Source organism: Piliocolobus tephrosceles, chromosome 2, assembly GCF_002776525.5.
Source record: "Piliocolobus tephrosceles isolate RC106 chromosome 2, ASM277652v3, whole genome shotgun sequence".
NCBI classification, from domain to species: Eukaryota; Metazoa; Chordata; class Mammalia; order Primates; family Cercopithecidae; genus Piliocolobus; species Piliocolobus tephrosceles.
In genome coordinates, this window is record NC_045435.1 from 72,530,370 (window position 1) to 72,551,977 (window position 21,608).

The 21,608-nt window shown below is 41.8% G+C and overlaps 3 protein-coding genes across 15 annotated transcripts in view; 1 reads left to right on the plus strand and 2 right to left on the minus strand.

Annotated features, from left to right (window-relative positions):
• Window positions 1-6,312, minus strand: part of ATXN7 (ataxin 7) — a 159,252-nt gene extending 152,940 nt beyond the window's left edge. For 3 of the 12 annotated variants that reach the window (XR_004228846.1, XR_004228847.1, XR_004228845.1), the window contains exon 1: window positions 5,501-5,825. The gene's annotated coding sequence lies outside the window, so the exon portion shown is untranslated. The other 9 variants (XM_031935189.1, XM_031935187.1, XM_023200441.2 and 6 more) reach the window with 7 other exon arrangements.
• The window catches only part of THOC7 (THO complex 7), a 30,518-nt gene continuing 14,991 nt past the window's right edge, over window positions 6,082-21,608 (plus strand). Inside the window, exons 1-2 of one of the 2 annotated variants that reach the window (XM_023200527.3) lie at window positions 6,082-6,207; window positions 6,370-6,402. In XM_023200527.3, the coding sequence (XP_023056295.1) occupies window positions 6,384-6,402 (19 nt within the window). In that variant the 5' untranslated portion in view covers window positions 6,082-6,207; window positions 6,370-6,383. Of the gene's footprint in view, window positions 6,208-6,369; window positions 6,403-6,889; window positions 7,800-21,608 lie in introns of those variants that run through there. The other variant, XM_023200518.1, reaches the window with a different exon arrangement.
• C2H3orf49 (chromosome 2 C3orf49 homolog) overlaps window positions 21,034-21,608 on the minus strand; it is a 32,084-nt gene continuing 31,509 nt past the window's right edge. The window contains exon 7 of the mRNA XM_023200509.2: window positions 21,034-21,311. The gene's annotated coding sequence lies outside the window, so the exon portion shown is untranslated. The remainder of the gene's footprint in view (window positions 21,312-21,608) is intronic.

Below are 21,608 nucleotides of genomic sequence, written 5' to 3' on the forward strand. Positions count from 1 at the left end.
AGATCAAATTGCCATACCAAAAGCAGAGTATGCTAAATAAAACAGCGGTGTGTGAGCACACACACACATATGTGTGTGTGCATGTGTTGGGGGTGGTTGCTTGGCAAAGCCACAAATCTAGCCATCTAATATTCTAGGCAAGGATTCTGCAAATTATGGCCCAAATCTAGCTAAGATTTTTATACAACAGGAGCTAAGAATGACTTTTACATTTTTAAATGGTTGAAAAAAATAAAATATGATGTGACATATAAAAATTGTAAGAAATGCAAATATCAGTGTCCATAAACATTTCTTGGAACACAGTCACACCCATTCATTTATATCTATGACCATTTTCCTGCTATCATGGCAGAGCTGAGTAGGTGTAGAAACCTGGATGGCTGGCAGAGTAAAAAATATTTACTATATGGTCCTTTACAGAAAATGTGCTGACCTCTGTTCCAGGCTATAAAATCACATAGTTTTTTTAAAGGATCACAGCTCTAAACCTGTGCAGGCTTGTTGGTTTGGCCCTTGACATATCCAAGATTTTGATATAACCTGCCAGGCCAATAGAGAATGCAACCCCATTAGCTAAGAACAATGGAAAAGTCCAATAGGTTGTCAAGATGTTGGGATACCTGCCTACGATAACAAGAAAATGTAAAAGTTTTTTCTGAGTTGAAAGTAAGATGGTTCCAGAAGGTTTAAGTGGGAACAAGGATGAATAAAGGTATTCTCTTTAAAAGGATGTGTATTATCTCTAGCCGGATGCGGTACTTCACGGTTGTAATGCCAGCACTTTGGGAGGCCGAGGCAGGTGGATCACCTGAGGTCAGGAGCTCGAGATCAGCCTGGCCAGCATGGCGAAACCCATCTCTACTAAAAATACAAAAATGAGCTGAGCATAGTGGCACATGCCTATAATCCCAGCTATTCGGGAGGCTGACACACAAGAATAGCTTGAACCCTGGGAGGCGGAGGTTGCAGTGAGCCAAGATCATGCCACTGCACTCCAGCCTTGGCAACAATGAACCTCCGTCTCAAAAAAAAAAAAAAAAAAAAAAAAAGATGTATGATATCTCCTTCTAAAGATGAGAATGTAACTATCTTCAAAATGGCTACCACTTTCTGAGTACTTACTAGGGTCCTAGGACTAAGCAAAGTTTTTTGCATTGATTATCCCATTTAATGGTCATCTCCTCTAGACTCAGAGAAGTAGACTGGACCAAGTTAAACACAACCAGAGAGCTCAGGAAATGAGAATCAAGGCCATATTCAAAGTCTAAAGCCTGTGATCATAACCATTTCCCAACGTAAGGGAAGAAGGCATAAATGATCGCCACAAATAAATGACAGGAAAGGGAAAAACTATAGAAATAGTAGAAGCAAGTTTATTTTTATGGCCATAAGCATTATACAGTATTTTATTTATATATCTCACACTTTCTTTTGACTCATAATGCCCTCTCTTACTTCAGCATTTAAAGTAAAATATGATTCAGTCCTGCCAGACCCTTTCCTATTGAGAAAAATCAATACATGTACCCAACTGTGAAGGCATTTTAAAGACGGCAGAATTAGACAACTAAAGCGATAAATGTAACTTCTACCCATGAACTCCTTGGGTTAAATGCCAGCAGAATTAGACAACTAAAGAACTAAAGCGATAAATGTAACTTCCACCCACGAACTCCTTGGGTTACCTGTGAAGGTCTCAAAACGAAAGGGGTGGTGAAGCACTTTTAAGAGTGATGGCCTATAAAGCAAATGTGCAGTATTTTAATTTTTTAATTCAGATTATAAGTGAAGAGAAAATGTTAAATGGAATCTTGCCCACCGAGAGAAATACAATGCTGGTGGGTGGCTATTGTTTCTTCCTGCCAAGCAGCATCCATGTCCTCTACTCTGCCAAATAAACCATCATTTTCCACTTTCCTCTAAGTATCTACATTTGGGGACCACTCAATCCTAACTCATTTTTGAAAATCTTTTTCTTAAAAAAAAATGTTTTAAGTGTTAATATCTTCATCACACCAATTTGGAAATAATATACTTGTTATCCTATACTATTAATATACATGTTTCCTCAGATGTTTATTACTGGTTCCCCAAATCTGGCTTATAAGTCCTTCTTGTGGGCCAAAGAGGAGCTAAGATTTTTATACAGGAAACTTCTAGCCAGCCTTGCGACAACTGTACTAGTAAGCCATATCCAGATGAGTAACTGAAGAGTTAAGCAGGGTAAGTAACTAGAGTGAATAAAGGAAACCAAATTTGAATTTTAAGTCTATTTTGACTCAAACTGTGTTTTCCCAATCATGTTCTACTGTCCTGCCAAGGCACAAACACATTTTCTTAGAATGATTCTCTTGGAGTCAAATTTCAAATTTTCTGGAGAGAAGAGAGTGGAGCTGAAAGACCCATTTACTCCAAGGGCTGATGTAAAGATCAAATCTTTGCTTATCTGCCATCGAGCTATCTGGTCTGAATTTTTGGATATAATTTTTTAAAACCACAGCCACAGTGCATGCAGGACTAGCATGTCAGACCAGGTTGGCTTATCAACTGATAGGCAGTGCTTTGCTGTGGGAATAAAATGGAAGTGCTTTTATACCTCTAAGTCTGAAGACAACTTTATTTATTTATTTATTTATTTATTTATTTATTTCAGTGTCTTACTCTGTCGCCCAGGCTAGAGTGTAGTGGCGTGATCTCAGCTCACTGAAACCTCGGCCTCCTGGGTTCAAGTGATTCTCCTTCCTCAGCCTCCTGAGTAGCTGTGATTACAGGCACATGCCACCACGCCTGGATAATTTTTTTTTGTATTTTTGGTAGAGATGGGGTTTCACCATGTTGGCCAGCCTGCTCTTGAATTCCTGATCTCAAATGATCCACCCGCCTCGGCCCCTCAAAGTGCTGGGATTACAGGTGTAAGGCACTGTGCCCAGCCTGAAGATAACTTTAAAAGGCAAGTAATGAGCACATAGATCTACTTTTCAAAAATGTTGTTTTCTCTTTAAAATGGTCATTCTGTGATGGCTCATGCCTGCTGTAATCCCAGCACTTTGGGAGGCTATGGCAGGAGGATCACTTGAGGTCAAGGATGCAGTGAGCCATGTTCATGCAATTGCCCTCTAGACTGGGCAACAAAGTGAGACCCTGTTTCAAAGGAAAAAGGAAAAAAGAAAAAAGAAAAGATTTCTAACTTCCATTTTATTCAATAAAAAGATGTGTCTCTAATTTTTTTTTAAGTCCTAGATCTCTTTTCTAAAACAACTACAGACCCTCTTCCAGAAAAATACACATATACAAAAAGTTTTGGTCACAACTACAGGGAGTTCAGGAATCCCCTGAAACTGACCCTTGGAGGGTCACAGACCCCCAGGATAACCCTTGTTCTAAAAGCATATTACAAAAATCCTTACATTATTTCACGGGCCCAGAATAAAGACCATATAGCTAGCTCTCTCATCATTTTTTATATTTTCAGAAAGTAAATATCAAATAAACACACAAATTTTTCTTAACTAGTCTTTCATATTCTAAAAAAAAAAACAGAAATCTTATGACTCGAATAAATGAATAAATATAAGGTCATACAAGTTCAAAGTCTGAATCAGTTTTCTTAAAATCTGCTACTTCCATTTCTGTGTTTCTGCCCATAAAGATCTTCCTTGAAAAGAAGAAACATTAGAAGGGTAAGGGCTTGAGTCTTTGCTACTTTAACATTCATCAACAGGTTAATATGTAAAAAGAAGATCACTCCTAATGTTTACTAAAAGATGTTCTCTCCTATACACGAGATATACAATATGATGAAAAGACAATTCTTAAATGTTCAACGAATAGATCTGTGTGAATGCAATTGCGAGTAAAATCATGTAGCTGACAAAGCAGATTTTAAGAGTTCATAAAGGCTCAAATTATGTGTTTCTCACCACTTGAGTCAAGCACTTTCAGGCTGGACACAATGGCTCAAACCTGTAATCCCAGCCCTTTGGGAGGCTGAGGCGGGAGGATCTCTTGAGCCCAGAGTTCCAGACCAGCCTGGGCAACATAGTGAGATCATGTCTCTACAAAAATAAAAATGAAAAACTTAGCCAGGCATCATGGAACATGCCTGTAGCCCCAACTAGTTGGTAGCTGACGTGGGAGGATTGCTTGAGCCCGGGAGTTCCCGGCCGCAGTGAGCCCTGATGATCGTGCCACTGCACTCCAACCTAGGCAACACAGGAAGCCTGTCTCAAAAAAAATAAAATAAAATAACTTTCAGGAATGTTTATTTTCAGGTACAGCTCAAACTTTAAAGTCTTTCGAATTCCTCTTGGTCTTATTACTCTAGAAAATTTCTAGCATCATCTAACAAAATTATAAGTTATCAAATGAACTTATAAAAATGTTTGAACAGTATTCCATCTATGAATAACTGACAGAATATCTCACGAAAATTTAAGTTACAGGGGACTGTGATACTTTCCCATGAAAATATTAAAGATTATTTTAAATAGCTAGATACTATTTAAAATCAGTATATAAGAAATGTTTCAAAATCAGTATTATAAGATTAAGAAACACTTTAAAAAGAACATTTCAGCACATGACGATTACTTTCTAAATAACTAGCCCCACCAAAATGCAACTTGGTATTGTGAACCCCAATCAATTGACAATTTCAGTTTACAATTTGTAGTACTTAAGATTTAAAACAGTTCTTCACTTAGAGTGCCCTGTCTCCTAAAACAAAGGAGATGAACAGGCTCTGATGCCCACCTACAGTCAGCGTTTAGGTCAGTATTTTTTCAAAGTCAGGGAAACTTCACACCCTAGGGGAGGGCAAGTTACATCTCAGAATCTTCACATAAAGTAATTTTTGTCTTTGTGACAAAAGTTAAATTCTTGAGCGCTAATTCTTGAGAGCACTGTAATGGTATTATTGAAGTCACTGGTCTCACATAATATGACTAAAATTGTACATATTTCTTGCTAGAGGTTAAACACACTTCACTTTAATACATTTGCATCTGCAACTTCTCTTTGAAAGAACTGGGGGGAAAACAGGAATAATGTACCTAAATTTAGTAAGGAAAGTGAAACAACCAAATTTATCCCACATAACTTCTTCATCCCGGATATGAAGATGCAAGATCTACTTGGGGGACAGGAAAATTGGAAAACAACGATATGACTGAAAAAAATAACAAACCTGTGTCAACTGAGACATGATCCTGGTGCTAATTATATCTATCCCACTGGAGGTCAAATCAGCTGTATTGGTGCCTGTTTCCTCATCCACCTCTCACCACCTAAACGTGCCATTTACGAGAGAGCTATCGAAGTTGAATCAAAGTGATTTTGAAAAGAAATGCCAATATAATTTGCAGTGTGCTCCAGACAACTATACACAAGGCAACGTTTCTCATTGAGCACCCCCGCCCCCACTTTCAACTTCCCCTTAAGATAGGGACAGTCACATAAACATTTTTTGAAAATCAAAGAGAAAAATAAATAAAAGCACCCCATCATGATCACCGACGAGATCCCGACTCTGTGGTGGAATTGGGTGCCGGGTGAGGACGATGGGCACACGCTCCTGGTCGCTCCGCGAACTCCTCCGGGAGGTCGCCAAGTTTCTCTTTCACCCTTTTTCCCGCACCCGCCGAGCCCAGGAAGGAAAGGGGCGGCCGCAGGGGCCGGAACCGCGCGACCTGGAACCCGGGGCCTTTTTTGATTGCCGGCCGCGCCCCGCGCAAGTGTCGGCGTTCGAGACCCGCCCCAGCACGAGTGGGCGCCAACTTCGCGGGGACCCCCAGCGACGCGCCCCCTTGGTACCCCTAGTCCCGCCTCTCCCGGGCTCAGCCGGATCCGGGCGTCCCCGTCACCCTCCCCAACCCCCAGGGAAGCGAGCCCACCCCTAGCAGCGTCACCCTGGATGAGGCGGCGGGGCCGCAGTCACCTTCCCGGAGAAGGAGCTGGGGCCCCGACTCCGGGCGGCCCGCAGCCCCCGCCGCGTCCCCGCAGCCGTGGCGGCGTCCGGGCGAGCTCACCTGGCGGCTGGCTGCGGCCTCCGGGGCGGCCTCTGGGCGTGGGCCGGGCGGGGGCTGCAAGGGGGGTGGCGGGAGCCCGGCCTGCAGCCGGGGCCGCCGCCGGCCGCCTAGCCTCACCCCAACTCGCGCCGGCCGCGGCCGCCCCCGGGGAGTACCGGGAGCGTGGGGAGCGCGGGTCCCGCGGCGGCGGCGGCGGCGGCGGCGGCGCGGCGCGGCTCAGGCGTCGGAGCAGGCGGCCGCGGGCGCCGCCGCCTCCTCCTCCATGGCTGTTTACCCGGCTGCATTGTGGGAGTTTGACCTCCGCCGCCGCCAACCGCCGCCTCAGCTTGCGCCGCCGCCGCCGCCGCGCACGCCATGGGAGCCGTGACTGACGGTGAGGCCCCGCTCGCCGCCACCCGCGCCCGCTGCACAGCCCGTTCGGCCTCCCCGGAGACCCCTGGCCTCCCAGCCCGCTTCCGGGAACCTCTCGGCCTCCCCCGGCCGCTTCGCCCGAGCGCTTCGGCCTTCCAGACTTCTCTCCGAAGCCCCGGGCCTCCCCGGCTGCTTCCCTGAGTCGTTCCTCTCTCCAGAGGCCGAGAGCCCCTTGGAGCCCCTCGGCCTCCCCCGCCCGCTCTCCCGAAGGCAGCGCGGGGCTGTAGGGTGTGCCGGGAGCGTGGTCGGTGGGCTGGGAACACACGTGGGTGGCCGAGACGGCTAGAAGCGGTGCAAGGGCGGGTGGGACCCGAGGGAGTCCGGGTTTGTCTAGGGGCGCGGTGAGGGCCCAGGAGCCGCGAATGGTGGGCGGTGGTGCCGGGCTTGGGGCTGGGGGCCTGGAAGGTTTGTGGAGGACTAGGAGGGAGTGGGAGCTCCAGGGATGGGGCGGGAGTTTCGGGACTCGTCTACAAGGGGTGTCAGGATACGGAGCGTGACACCTGGAGGGGTCCTGGGGCATATTGGGAAGGACTCACAGACAATGGAGTCGATGGCAATGAGGCCTTGAACTGCGAGTGGATTGTGGGTGAGAAGAAGGAGCAGGGAATTATTTATAAAAGGAATACAGAGGGATGAGGTATCCGGAGGGTAATCAGGAAGCGTACCTGGGAGATTTACAGGGGTAAGGAGGAGCCAGTATAGTGATGAGAAACCATCTAGGGTAGATCAGGAGGATAGAAGATGTGTATGTGTGTGTCGGGGAGGGTGATTTGTCAGCTGGAATGGATTTAGAGGAGCAAAGACTGGATTTGTGGACTGTCTAAGGGAGATGGTCTATGGAGTGAGAGCAGAAATAAGGTGACACTTTGGGGAAAGGGGAAGGGGCATGATTGGCAACTGGAGGGAGAACCTACAAGTTATCTGATCAGGGAGGAAGGAGGTCCTTTGATATCTGGGAAGGGGAGATCTAGGGCTTTTGGGTGTTTTTCAGGAGAGGGTGACCAGTAACTAAATGCCTGTGGAGAGGCCACTTCTGAAGAGTTGAACACCACCAGGGTCTCCACATTAAAGGGCCTGGCCATGGGAAGAACAGTGATAGGCCCAAATTTGCAGACTGATAAAAGAGTAGTGGAGGTCGAAGACTACTAAAGACCCAGGAACTTCATGTGGAATTTCAGCTTTGCTTCATTCCAGTTTCATTTATTTAGTGGACATTATCCTTCCTGGACTAGGCTTTGGGATTACAACCCAGAACCAACAAGCAAGAACTTTTCCCTCTCCAAAATTTCGGTCGGAAGGGAAAGAAACATTGACTAATGAGTTTTAAGAGTGACAAATATTACCACAAGGAAGTACAAGGTTGGTAACTGTAGGAACATCTAACAAAGATTATTTATCCAATCAGTGGAAATGAGAAAGCTTCCCCAAAAAAGATAATCCCATTTTTGAAGAATAAATAGATGTTGGACTGGTGTTCTGGGTTGGTAGCCACTTGTACAAAGGCCCCAAGATGTTGGAAGAACTCAAAGTTGACAGTTATTGCTAGGATTTAGAAAGTTATGAGCCAGAGATTTCTAAGGGCAATGGGAAGTCATTAAAAGTTTTAACGTTGGTGTTGTGCTAATCAGATTGGCATTAACACACACACATGGCCAGTGGCTCACGCCTGTAATCCCAGCGCTTTGGGAGGCCAAGGCAGGTGGACCTCTTGAGCTCAGAAGTTCAAGACCAGCCTGGGCAACATGAGACCCCATGTCTACAAATACAAAAAAATTGGTCTGGCACAGTGGCATACACCTGTGGTCCCAGAACTTGGGAGGCTGAGAAGAGAGAATCACTTGAGCCTGGGAGGTCGAGGCTGAAGTGAACCATGATCGCATCAGTGCACTCCAGTCTGGGTGACAGAGTGAGACCCTGTCTCAAAAAAAAAAAAAAAACACATACACACTGTCTCTGTTAGGTGCAGAATGATTAGAGGAAGAGAAAATGAGCTAAGTTTCCTTACCACTTACTAACGTTTACATGGTGCTGTCAGGTAATATTCTAACTGTTGTCCCCATTTTACAGATGAAACAGACACAGGTTAGCTTGCCCAAGGTCGCACAGATAGTAAGTCATAGAGGGTCAAAGGCAGGGAGACCACCTGAGGAGTTCCCGCTCTTCACTATTATGCCTCCTGTGTCTCCTACTTCTGCAGTGGCCCTAGTGAGAGACAATGAGGACTGACCAAGGGGGAATGCAGAGAAGAGGACAGGTGGGAGGGAAATTTGTGAGGTAGAATGTCAGAACTTCGGGTATTGAATGAATGGGGGGGGGAAGGGGTTTAGGATGATCCCAGGTTTTTTACTTCACTGTGTGCCTGTTAGCACTACTTTTCTATTTATTGAGATAGAGATGTCCAAAGGAGCAATAGGCTTTGTCAGATGGGAGATAGGGACAGAAGAGGAGTTCTGAAGTACTGACTGCAGTAGAGTGCCCCGCCACATCCTTAGCGTCCACAGGAATCTCTACCCTGCCACTTACAGACTGTCTCAGCTTCGGTCTCTGAATGGAGATAATAATAAAATCTATGTCAGCGGATTGTTTTGAGGATTAAACACAAAAAGTTGTAAAGGGCTTTGCATTGAGTCCAACACATAATAATTAATTTTCAGTAAATATTATTAAATGTCAGAGTAGTTTTACTAATCTGTCTTCTACTTTCCTTTGATGTGGACTGCGCCTTCTCTCTTAATCTGCACAGGTTGCCTTTTCCTGCCTTTTCTATCAGGTGACACTCCACTTGTTCCTCAAGACCCAACTCAAAAATCCCCTCTTTTCTTTCCTAGAAGTAGTTGACCCTCTGCCTATTGGCCATATTATTTTATGCATATTTCTGCTGTCACCCTTAATACTTTATTTATATGCCTTATGCTAGAAAAGATTTAAGGCAGTTCACCGTAATGAGAAAATGTAAAAATTAAACGGATTAGAAAACAAGACAAAAAGAACACTGAGATTAGGAAAAATAAAGGGAAGTCAGAAGTGGGGTGATCCTCAAAATGCAGAAGGATAAAGTCTAGTACATTAATTAACCAAGCTGTAAGTGACCTGTTTCTCTAATAGGCCATGCCGAGAGGCAGTACCTCATCTACTCTGTGATCTAGTGTTCATGAAAGAAGGCAATCTTAGATGCCCAGGAAAAGCACTTTTTTTTTCTGATTTGAACTAGAGGAAAAGTTTATCATTGAGTTCCTTATAAATGAAAGCCAGTGTCATATCCTTAACCTCTTTTCAGCACTGAAGATCATAGAGCTGTTTTGTAGCACATCCCTTGCTAGGTAAAAGAAGGCTAAATCACAATTTAGAAAGACATTCTAAAGCCAGTAGAGGCTGGGTGTGGTAGCTCACACCTGTAATCAATCTTAGCACTTTGGGAGGCTAAGACAGGAGGATCACCTGAGCCCAGGAGTTTGCAACCAGCCTAAGCAACACAGCAAGACCTCATCTCTACTAAAAAATTTTTCAAATTAGCCAGGTGTGTGTGGTGGCGTGCACCTGTGTCTCAGCTACTCGTCTCTACTAAAAATTTTTAAAACTTAGCCAGGTGGAGTGGCACACACCTGTAGGTAGTCCCAGCTATTCAGGAGGCTGAGGCGGGAGGGTCACTTGAGCCCAGGAGTTTGAGATTGCAACCAGCCGTGATTGCACCACTGCACTCCAGCCTGTCAACAGCACTAGATCCTGTCTAAAAATAAATAAAACCAATGAACAATGGTTTAGGTGAGTAGTGGGTCGCTCTGCTAATCTGGCTTGATTCAAAGCAAGGTTTTTTGATTGAATATCTAGACCATAGAGGAAAGACAAACTACAACTTCTTCAGACAATCCTCTATAAACATGGTTTTTATCAGCTCAGCTTTTGAAAAAATCAAGCTGAAATGAGTGATATGTGTCATCAGTCAGCAAGTATTTATTGCATACCTTGTAGGCACAATGCAAAGTCTTGGCTACTTTGCAGTAAACTAGACAGGCGGGCCCTGGCCCCTGCTTTGGGGAAAGAAGCCGTAGTGTGCAATCAAATAAGTAAATAAGATAATTTCTGAAAAGGAATATAATTAAGTTCTGAGAATGAACTTGATGGAATGAGGACAGAGAGTAATGGGGGAGGGCAGTGAGACCTGACAGGTTCAACCGCATGAAGAGCCCAGGAAAGTATTCCAGATAGAGACAACAACTAGTGCAAAGACCTGAGGTGAAAACAAGTTCTGCACCCTTTGGAGGAAATAAGGAAAGCCAGTGGGCTGGATCTAGGGACAGGACTGCATCCAGGTGGGCCAAGAGGAGTATGATGCAAAAGGAGGTAAAAGGGAGCTCAGGAGGAGCCTTGCAGGATTTGGAAAGGAGACTGAATTGTCCTGTGTGGGCATTTAGAAATGACTGGAGGATTGTAAGCAGGAGAGTTAGTGATCCAATTCATCTTTTAGATCATTCTGAGTTGCATAAAAAATGGATTCTAGAAAGGCAAGAACGAAAACAGGGAGCCCAATGCAAAGTATTCCAGATGAGAGAAATATGGGCTTCGATTAGAACGAGGTTAGCGTGGAAGATTGAAGTGGATGCTCTTGATATCTCATTCATCCTCCTGGAAAGCTCTTGGAGGAGTACCAGTAACTGTTCATGGAGCTTACATGAGAGCCAGTGTCTGTTACAAATTTGAGGTGCCTGTATCACTGTGCCTTCATATAATCCATTCCTCTGGGTCTGCATATCCAATTGGATTGGGAGCTCTTGAAGAAGCAGCCCTTTATTTCCTGCTCTTGGTTTGAGGAACTGTCCTGCTTTAGAGTAGCTATAGCTACTAGACTGGATATTTTCACCACTACTGTCATAAGTGAAAAAGTAGAGGTCGTTGGAAGTTAGTGACTTACAGTCACACTGCTAGTTTGTGACAAATCCATTTTCTCCCCTTGTTGCCAACTCTAGCATTTTGGCTAACTGAAAAACACTTTGGATGTTGTCACTGTTAATTTAAACTGATGTTGTCACTGTTAATTTAAACTATGTTAACTTTGTATTTTGTATGTGTTAATTTAAAGGATGCTAAATATTGTTAGTACCCTGATATAAATCATTTCAGAAGCACTTCTTGCTGTACAGAGAACATAATTAAGTAGATATATTGATATGCCAGAGCAACAGATGAGAGATGGAGAAAGGCTTTGGGGTGGATTGTGGCTCTACCTTCCATTTAATAGAGCTTGCTGGTTTTGACGGTAGCTTTTTTTTTTTTTTTTTAACTTAGAAAAGTGTAATGCATGAATATATACTTGTTGCGATTTGAAATAATGGTTTTTAATATGCCTACGAACAATATGACAGCATAATGGAGCTGCACTATGACTTTCTAATAATGTAATTGTATATATTTTTCTGTGAATACAGAGGTGAGAGAACTCATCTGTGAAAGGAAGATAATAGTACACACTTTGTAGAGTTGTTTCAAGGATGAAACATGGTAATATATATAAAGCACTTTGAAGTTGAGTGACCATTTAATTTATTGTGTAAACCAGAACACTTTCACAGTGAAAAGAAACAAATAGGATGTGTGGTCACCAACTAGGATTGTATAAATGCTATGCAAGTGTTTGCTGCTTCTGTTATTCCTATTTTCAGTTGCTGATCCAATGTTAATTAAACATTTGTGGGCACAGGGTTCATTTGTTTTGGGTTTTTTTTTTTTATTAGTGCCATTGGATTTGCCCACTTTGTTGCATCTTCTGTGGCCCCAACACAGGGATAACTGCTGCAGTTCAACTATGAAATGATGTTTCTTTAGCCAAGATAATTGATTTTTCAAAGCAAGATTGACATTTCACTTTGATTTTATTAGCACTATACTCTAAACATTTAAACAAACAGAAAAGACAAAGGACCTCAACATGATGTTTTGCATTTCTTTTCCTTTTAAAATTTTAAATGTAATTTTGGTGTAAGTAATTTCCCTTGGCATCAGCAATTTATGTAGACTGGTCAGAAGTATCTTAGGAGAGGTTAATATCTACATGGAGGAATCAGACCATCTTATTGTTCCTTCCACCCAGCTTGTATGTGTCTTCTTAATATTGTTGACCTTAAAAATTGTTTTAATGATTTTGAGCTTTTTGAAAGGAGGGACCAGGTGTTATTTTGCCATAAGGAATATAACACAATGGGCTAATATATGTGATTTATCTTAATTACATGAGCTGTGGTGGTCTAACGATAAATCTTACAGGAATCTCCATGAACATTGTTTTTACATGGCCTTAGTCTCTCTTCTTGTTCATTTAAAATAGGTCAAGTCAAGCCAGTTTTCTTTTTTGTTGTTAACGTGTCATAGCTTTATTCAGTAACAGAGTAGAATTTTTAATACAGAGAAAATGAAGTACTTGAGAATAAGTTTACCACCCGGTTAACTACTGTTACTACTTCAGAAAAAAAGTACTACATGTCAGTAAATTCAAGAAGAAATGCACAATATGAAAAATGAAGACCTTCCCCTCTTTACCTTCCATAATAATTCCTCTCCCAGAATGATTTTTAATGCCTCTAAAAGGTAAAAGTGCCTTCTCTAGAGCCTGACTCCTGAGTTTGAGTTCCATTTGTATTCCTTACTTCCTGTGACATTTAATTTTTGGCCAGGTGTTTTTTTATTGGTAAAATAGGGATAAGAATATCTATAATGCAGCCAGGCACGGTGGCTTACACCTATAATCCCAGCACTTTGGTAGGCCGAGATGGGCGGATCACAAGGTCAGGAGATTGAGACCATCCTGGCTAACACGGTGAAACCCCGTCTCTACTAAAAATACAAAAAAAATTAGCCGGACGTGGTGGTGGGCACCTGTAGTCCCAGCTACTCAGGAGGCTGAGGCAGTAGAATGGCATGAACCCGGGAGGCGGAGCTTGCGGTGAACTGAGATGGCATCACTGCACTCCAGCCTGGGTGACAGACTATGTCTCAAAAAAATATATATATATATATGTGTGTGTGTGTATATATATATATAAAATGCTGTTGTGTAGATTAAGTGTGTTTATATATGAAAAGCATCTAAAACAGTCCTTAGCATATTTACGTGTTACGTATCTGTTGGCTAGTATACCAGTAGGTATATATGCTTGAAAATTTTATACAGTCATTTACACACTGGTCTGTATTCAACTTCTGTGTACCTGTAAAAGTTTTTTAAAATGATGTAGTAGGTGCATATATTTATGGGGTACATGAGATGTTTTGATACATACATACAATGCAAAATAATCCCAGCAGGGTAGATAGGATATTCATTATCTTCAAGCATTTATCATTTATTATAGACATTCTAGTTATGCTCTTTTAGTTGGTATAAAATGTACAATACATTATTGTTGATGGTAACCATCCTATTGTGCTATCAAATGCTAGATCCTATTCACTCTATTTTTGTACCCATTAAGCATCCCTGCTCCTCCCCTGCCACCAAACACCCCACAGCTCTTCCCAGCCTCTCATAACCATCTCTACTGTCTACCTCCATGAGTTCAATTGTTTTAATTTTTAGCTTATCATGGAGCTCTTTTGAATATAAATCTACCTTATTCTTTTATATCAGTGTATATAGTCTATTAATTTTTTAGATAGATCCTCTATTGGCATTTAGTTTGTTTTCAGTTTTTTACTGTTCCAAACAGTGTTACAATGGAGATATTTGCATAGATATATTCGTGTACTTGTGGGAATAATTTCTAAAAGATAAGTCAAAAGGTATATGTGTCTTTGATTTTGGTATATCTTGCTGTAGTGCCTTAGTAGCTAGTTGTTTTCCCCCACTATGATCCTGTCTGAAATTGTTATCCCTTCCTGTGGCTTTCAGTTTGGCACCTACAGAACTTTTTGCCAAACTGCATTTAGAAAGGAAATGCTAATCCTCACTGGTAGATCACAGGATTACTAGTTCACAAAGGCAGGTGAGATTGCAGCCCTCCCTCAAAGGGAGCCACATTTGACCTGTAATTTAGCCTTAGCAGGGAGTTACATAACCGTGATGCTATTGCCACTGGTTGTCAAGCCTTGACCTGTCTCTGAAATTGTTTTGTAATCAAGGTTTTAATGGCAAATATAGAGAAAGAACAATTATGAATTTTGAAAGGAATATTAGTCTAGATTTATGAGAAACTCCCTTTTACGATAAAATGAGAGCAGAGCTAAAATGGCTGTGTCATCTGACCAGAGGCCTGGAAATCTAGAATTGCTCTAGTAACTGTAAAGCAGTCATTTCTTCCTGCCTTTATGCTTATGAAAAATAGAGTTTTAAGATCTAACTTCTTGAAAGGACTTTTTGAGGCTTATTTGGTGTCTTGAGTAATTTTATATTTCTTCTGGATATGTGTTGGCATATATGTATCCCATTTTGCAAGTGAATATTTACATTTCAGCATAAATGTGTCATTACTGATTGTAAACTGATTTTGAAAGACAGATATTTTGTATGTGCAATTATGGTACAATGTATAACCAAATCCAGTAGGAAGTCATAAGTTCTAGAATTGTGATAATAGTCTACTGTTAAACCAATCCTGTTTTTTATGTCTTCAGTGGTTAACATTTAGGCATATTGGATATGAAGCATTTTGATGAGCAAATATGAATCTCATGCCCCTGCCTCATAGACAGTATACACTAGACGATGTGTGGTCATATTACTTACTAATTAATATGAGAAGTTAATTGCTGCCTCCTTTTCTTGACTCAGATTCACACTCCACAGTCTTTCCAGGAGCTGGATGGATGGTATTATCCAGCCATCGTCCTACAACCCTAAAGCCAGGTGGAAAACCACCATCCTCACAGCAGGTGTCAAGTATTTTGGTTTAGAAACTCCTTCCAGATGATGTTGATCCTCATAGTAAAGAAAGTAATTATGACAACTAAGGAGTGATGTTGATAACATCAATAAAATAACAAAAATAAAATCTGCTAAGCCATTTTTGCTGTTTTTACAGGATAGACCAAAGCCCAGCAGAATTACTAATGTAAGCATTCAGATTGCTTACAGAGGGTTTCAAGCATGATAATTTGTGAAGTCAATGTGTATAGTAAACAAAACATGTTTTAAGTGTGTTCAGTATGGAGCTAATTGATAAAAATGTCATTAAAAATAATAATGCTTATGCCATTTGTGTTAGTAACTATCAGCAGCAGTCCATCTCTAAATTTAAAAAGAACAGTGGCTATTCTCAAACTGGAAGCTTACCTTTTTGTTTTATTTTGTTTCTGTTGGAGCTGTGCTCTGCACTTTGTACATGTTATTTCAGTAATTCTTGTCCACAGAGTTTTCTAGGCAGCAACTGTCTGTGCACAATTTAAGCTAGAAACACCATGACCTTCCCAGTAAGTTTGAGACAGAAGCAAATTTGTAAGGAATCCTAACTGGGCAAAACTTCATATGCATAAATGCCAAATATGTATCTACATAGATATATCTATAGATAAATCTTCAACATTTACTCTGACTTTTATAGGATGATACAAGTTGTGGATTAAATTTAATATAACATATTTTTTGTTTTCCTACTATAGACACATTGTGCTCCTTTGTATACTTTTATTTCCCTTAAGTTTCCCAATATTTCTACAAAGTAGATAGTTTTAATCCCATTTTACAGATGAAGTCGAATGTTGGTCTCATGTGAATATACACACATGCACACACAGTAAACACTGGGTGGACTAACCAAAACATTGGCTCCAGTTTTTTTTGTTGTTGTTGTTGTTTTTCTGGCCCAGGTAGTTGACTGTGAGATGTGCTTAGACTAAAGAGGGATAGGGCTGAGTGGGAGGAGGGCCTGTGAATGCCTGGACAGGGGATTCCCTGTGCTGCCAGAACTAGGGGTGCCACACTACTACTTGTGCCACCCCAGTGTTGGCATTGGCCCCTGTTCTTTCCTAACCAAGTCGTCTGCTCAGCTCTAACCTGCCTTCTAGGACCTGTGATTCTTTTTTTTTTTTTTTTTTTTTTTTTCTGTTTTGAGATGGAGTCTCATTCTGCCACCTGGGCTAGAGTGCAGTGGTGAGATGTAGGCTCACTGCAAACTCTGCCTCTGGGGTTCAAGCAATTCTCCTGTCTCAGCCTCCTGAGTAGCTGGGATTACAGGCGCACGCCACCACGCCCAGCTAATGTTTATATTTTTAGGAGAGACAGGGCTTCAACATGTTGTCCACGCTGGTCTCGAACTCCTGACCTCAAGTGATCTGCCCACCTTGGCCTCTCAAAGTGCTGGGATTACAGGCATGAGCTACCGTGCCAAGCCAGGAAGGACCTGTGATTCTAATCTCTCCTTTTTAGTTCAGGCCATGTTAGCTCCTAATTGTATATGCTTTGGTAGCCTCCTAACTAGCCTCCCTGCCTCTGGGCTTTTCCCAGTTACAATCCATTTTGTACATCCTCCTAAAAATTCTGGCCCATGAATCTTTAGCAACTCCCATTTTCCTACCAGCAAGGTGTACACGTATAGTATTTACTGGTGCAGACTCCCAAAATCTGACCCCCAACTGCCTATATATCTTTGGGTCCTGCTATTTGTCTTCACTCATCCAGGCTCCCTAGTGTTCTAACACACTCATGCCCCAGATTCAGCCTTTCATTCCCCATCCAGCCTCTGCTAGAGCACAGCTTTCTTCCTGCCTGGGGTGAGAAGAAGGAAAGGATTTCAGCTTTCTTTTTTAACAACAGCTAACAGGTCTTGAGTACTCATATGGCTCAAAATTCAAATAATATAAAAAGATAATCTCCAATCTTCCAATCTGTTCCCCATCCACCCCACTTATACTGCCTTCTCTCTTGGTGTAGCCCCTTATATTAGTTTTTTGTATATCCTTCCAGGGTATCTATACTGCTCAGTACTGCACTAGTAGAGACTCCTTGTGCCCATTTGACGCGTCTCTGTCTGAGCTTCTAGGCTGTTCACAACATCCTTTGTGAACACTTTGAAATCTAGGTGGATCTCTTGGAAGGTTAGAGAACAACTTGCACTCTGCATGCCTGCAGAGTTAGCATCATGTAGATGCTGCCAAGTTTTATGGCTGTATCTTCCCAAGTAGTGGGTCAAGTTGCACTTGGGCCTTCTTGAACCACGGCTGGGGTGGCTGAGGAGCACTGTGCTGGAATGCAGGGAACAGAGGCCCAAGGTAGTTCTGGGCAGCAAACCTATGGAGGGCACCCTAGGTCAGTCCTCCAAAACCATTCTGCCCTCCTAGAGTTCTGGGCCTGGGTGTGTGGTGGGAGGGACAGCCTTGAAGTTTATTTTTCAGTTTAAAGATCTCATTTGGCTTTATTCTTGAGACTAGAATTGGTCCACACATCATTCCATAAAATGGAATAAGTGTTCCAATAAGCTGAGCAGTAGAGGCTAGCTTTGTATACAGAGAAGAGCTAAAGAAAGTAGAAGCACAGAAAAGACAGCATATTAGTCATTTCAAAGCTACTCTTCTTGTAAGGTGGGGACAGAGAGGCCAACAATAGAAAAATAACTGATTAGTTAACATGAGGTTATTTCAGCCTACCTTTTTTGTAGAGAAGCAAGGACTGAAGTAGAAGGAACTTCATTATTATGCCCACTGAAGATTTAAACTGGCCTCTTTGGGAATTTAGCTGTTATCCTTCTCTTCTGATCTCTTAGAAGGTTGGGTAACAACTTAGTCTAGGTTTGGAGGCATGAAACTTTAGCATGGGTAACTCCATTTTGAGTTTTAGTCTGGTCCATGGGGACATAGTACAAGAACTTAATCAAAACGGTGGCCTCCTGTAATTTTTCTTTGACAGTTTGCCCTTTTGGTTAGGTTGTTATGTAGGTGAGAGTGTAATCAAAACTTAGGTCATCAGTACTACTCAGTTTCCATCATTTTGAGTTTGTAGTCTCAGCATGTGTTTATAGCTTATTGTGTCCTCCCCATTATTATAAGTTTGTTTGAGTTTTTGTTGTTCCAGTTAGAGACATACCATTTGATGTTTGACAGATGGCTCTCTGGAAACATTTAAAGCTTTTTGAGAAGATACAGTACACCAGAGAGACTACTGTTGTGATTAGCAGGTGGTAAATAATGAAGAGTTTGGAGCTTTCTCCTTAGCCAGGATCCCCATGAGCCAAACCAACTAAAATCAAATAGCTAGATGAGGAGTCTACATGTTTTAACAAAGTAATCTGCTCTACAATACCCAATGTATTTATGTGCAACAAGAAATATCAGTTGCACAGATTGATCCCTGTTTAATTAGTTGGTAATATAGCCTCCCATGACTATCTTAAATTAAAGCAGAGGTCAGATGCAGTTGGCTCATGCCTGTAATCCCAACACTTTGGGAGTGTGAGGGAGGTGAATTGCTGAGATCAGGAGTTTGAGACCACCCTAACCAACATAGTGAAACCCCATTTCTACTAAAATACAAAATTTAGCTGAGCGTGGTGGCAGGCACCTGTAATTCCAGCTACTAGGGAGGCTGAGGCAAGGGAATTGCTTGAACCCAGGAGACGGAGGTTGCCGTAAGCCAAGATTGTGCCACTATACTCCAGGCTAGGCAACAGAGCGAGACTCACCTCAAAAATCAAATAAAATAAAAATAAATTGCACAGATTGCTCCTTGTTTAGTTGGTAATCTAGTATCCCATGACTATCTTAAATTAAAGCAGAGGCCAGGCGTTGTGGCTCATGCCTGTAATCCCAGCACTTTGGGAGGCCAAGGTGGGTGGATCATTTGAGGTCAGGAGTTTGAGACCAGCCTGGCCAACATGGTGAAACCCTGTCTCTCTTAAAAATAAAAACAAAATCAGCTGGGTGTCGTGGTACGTGCCTATAATCCCAGCTACTTGGGAGGCTGAGGTAAGGGCATTGCTTGAACCTGGGAGGCAGAGGTTGCGGTGAGCCAAGATCACACCACTGCACTCTAGCTTGGGCAATGGGAGTGAGACTCCATCTCTAAATAAATAAATTAATTAACTAAATAAATAAATAATAAATGAATAAAAGCCGGCAGTCCCAAGTTACCTCTAGGAAGTACTGATTGTGAAATTGTATAGCATTATCCTGTCAAGGTAAAGAAGTAGGCATAAATAAGGAATAATTAAGAGGAGTAAAAGTCTTATGATGGGGAGTCTTATTCCAATGGTCTTGGGAAAAGTTGTCCACAACATGAAGTCAACAACTTCTCATCCTGATTTGGAGTTTGATTGTCTCTGATGTGACATCAGGCATTCTGGTGAATTCTTTATGTGGCATATGTATCAGGTATGAGACATCTCCCCTGAAATTTACATCGAGTTGTCCAGCTTTAGCTTATAGGGCTTGAGAAACAGCCGTTTTTGTTATTTGAGAGTCTTAGCCAGATATTAGAGAAAACTAGAAGAATTCAGAATCCAGTCTAGTCTACTAGTAAAAAAAAAGGAGAAAAAGAAAAAAGAAAGCAAAAACAATGAGCAAGGCTACAATCTAATAACAAGGCCACTATAACTTTTTTTAATGTAATTTTTTCCTCTACATTCACCCTCATTTCTACAAAAGATAATTGCAGACCAATTTGTCTGATTATGAAAGTGCAGCAAGAATAACTACATAGGCATCTTTTAAATTTGCTTTGCTGCGAACTTTGACAAGGAATCTCAGATTAGACTTTTAGAAACCTCTCAATGTTAGGAAGCCAAATGAAGGCACATATCAGACTTTGCCTGCTATATCTAGTACCTTGAGGTTCATGGGCCTGCCAGGAAGTGACAACCTTTACTCATTCACTATAATGCTGAGAACCTTTGAAGCTAGGCGGTCTTTTTTTTTTTTTTTGAGATGGAGTCTCACTCTGTCACCCAGGCTAGAGGGCAGTGACGCAGTCTTGGCCCACTGCAACCTCCGCCTCCTGAGTTTAAGCAATTGTCCTGCCTCAGCCTCCCGAGTAGTTGGGATTACAGGCTCATGCCACCACACCCGGCCAATTTTTTGTATTTTTAATAGAGACAGGGTTTCACCATCTTGGCCAGAATGGTCTCGAACTCCTGACTTCAGATGATCCACCCACCTCGGTCTCCCAAAGTGCTGGGATTACAGGTGTGAGCCACCATGCCCAGCTGAAGCTAAGCGTTCTAAGCATATTTTCAAATACAGTATTCCTGTCAGAGCCTTGATAATATAACCAGTGTTTCCAATTTTATCCTGTTAAAGAGAACAGATTCTTTATTGAACTTACGCAGACAACCAAATTGCCGTAAAAATAGCAGTACTAACAAATAGTTTCCAAATTCTGGAGGTATCAACAGGTAGAAAGGAAAAGCAAATGTTTCTATTTTTATTCATAAAAGTATGCATTACCAAATTGCTGTAAGCTATACATAGCTTTCCAAAAAAAGAAGTTTCCTTAAATCTGTAAAACAAAATATTAAAAGAACCAGCAATGTTTCAAATAAAGAAACCATGAAAACCCATAGTTTTTTTTTTTTATCAGTTCAATCAGTTTCATGTAATTAATTCATTCTCTGTTTGATCTTGGTTAGCAGTTTTACAAACCCATCAGATTTGTAGACCAAAAAGTGTCTCAGACGAGTCGTAATAGATTTAGGAGTTTATTTTGCCAAGGTTAAAGACATGCCCAGGACACAGCATCAGGAGGTCTTGAGATGTGCCAAAGGTGGTTGAGTTACAGCTGATTTTATATATTTTAGGGGGACAGAAGTTACAGGCAGACATCAATGAATACACGTAAGATGTATATTGGTTCAGTACAGAAAGGCAGGACAATTGGAAGGTGGGGAGTGGGGAGGACTTCCAGCTCATAGGTGGAGTTGACTTTCTGATTGGTAATTGGTTAAGTTATTATCTAAAGACCTGGAATCAATAGAAAGGAATTTCTGCTTTAACATAAGAGATTGTGGAGGCCAAGGTTCTTAGATGTGAAGCCTCCAGCTAGCAGGCTTCACAGAGAATAGATGGTAAATATTTCTTATCAGACTTAAAAAAGTGCCAGACTCTTAGTCAATCTCTGGATCAGGAAAAGACCTGGAAAGGGAAGGGGATTCTCCACAGAATGTAGATTTCCCCGACAAAAGACAACTTTGCAGGGCCATTTTTAAATACATCAAAGAAATATATTTTGGAGTAAAATACTTCAATTTCTTTCTATGT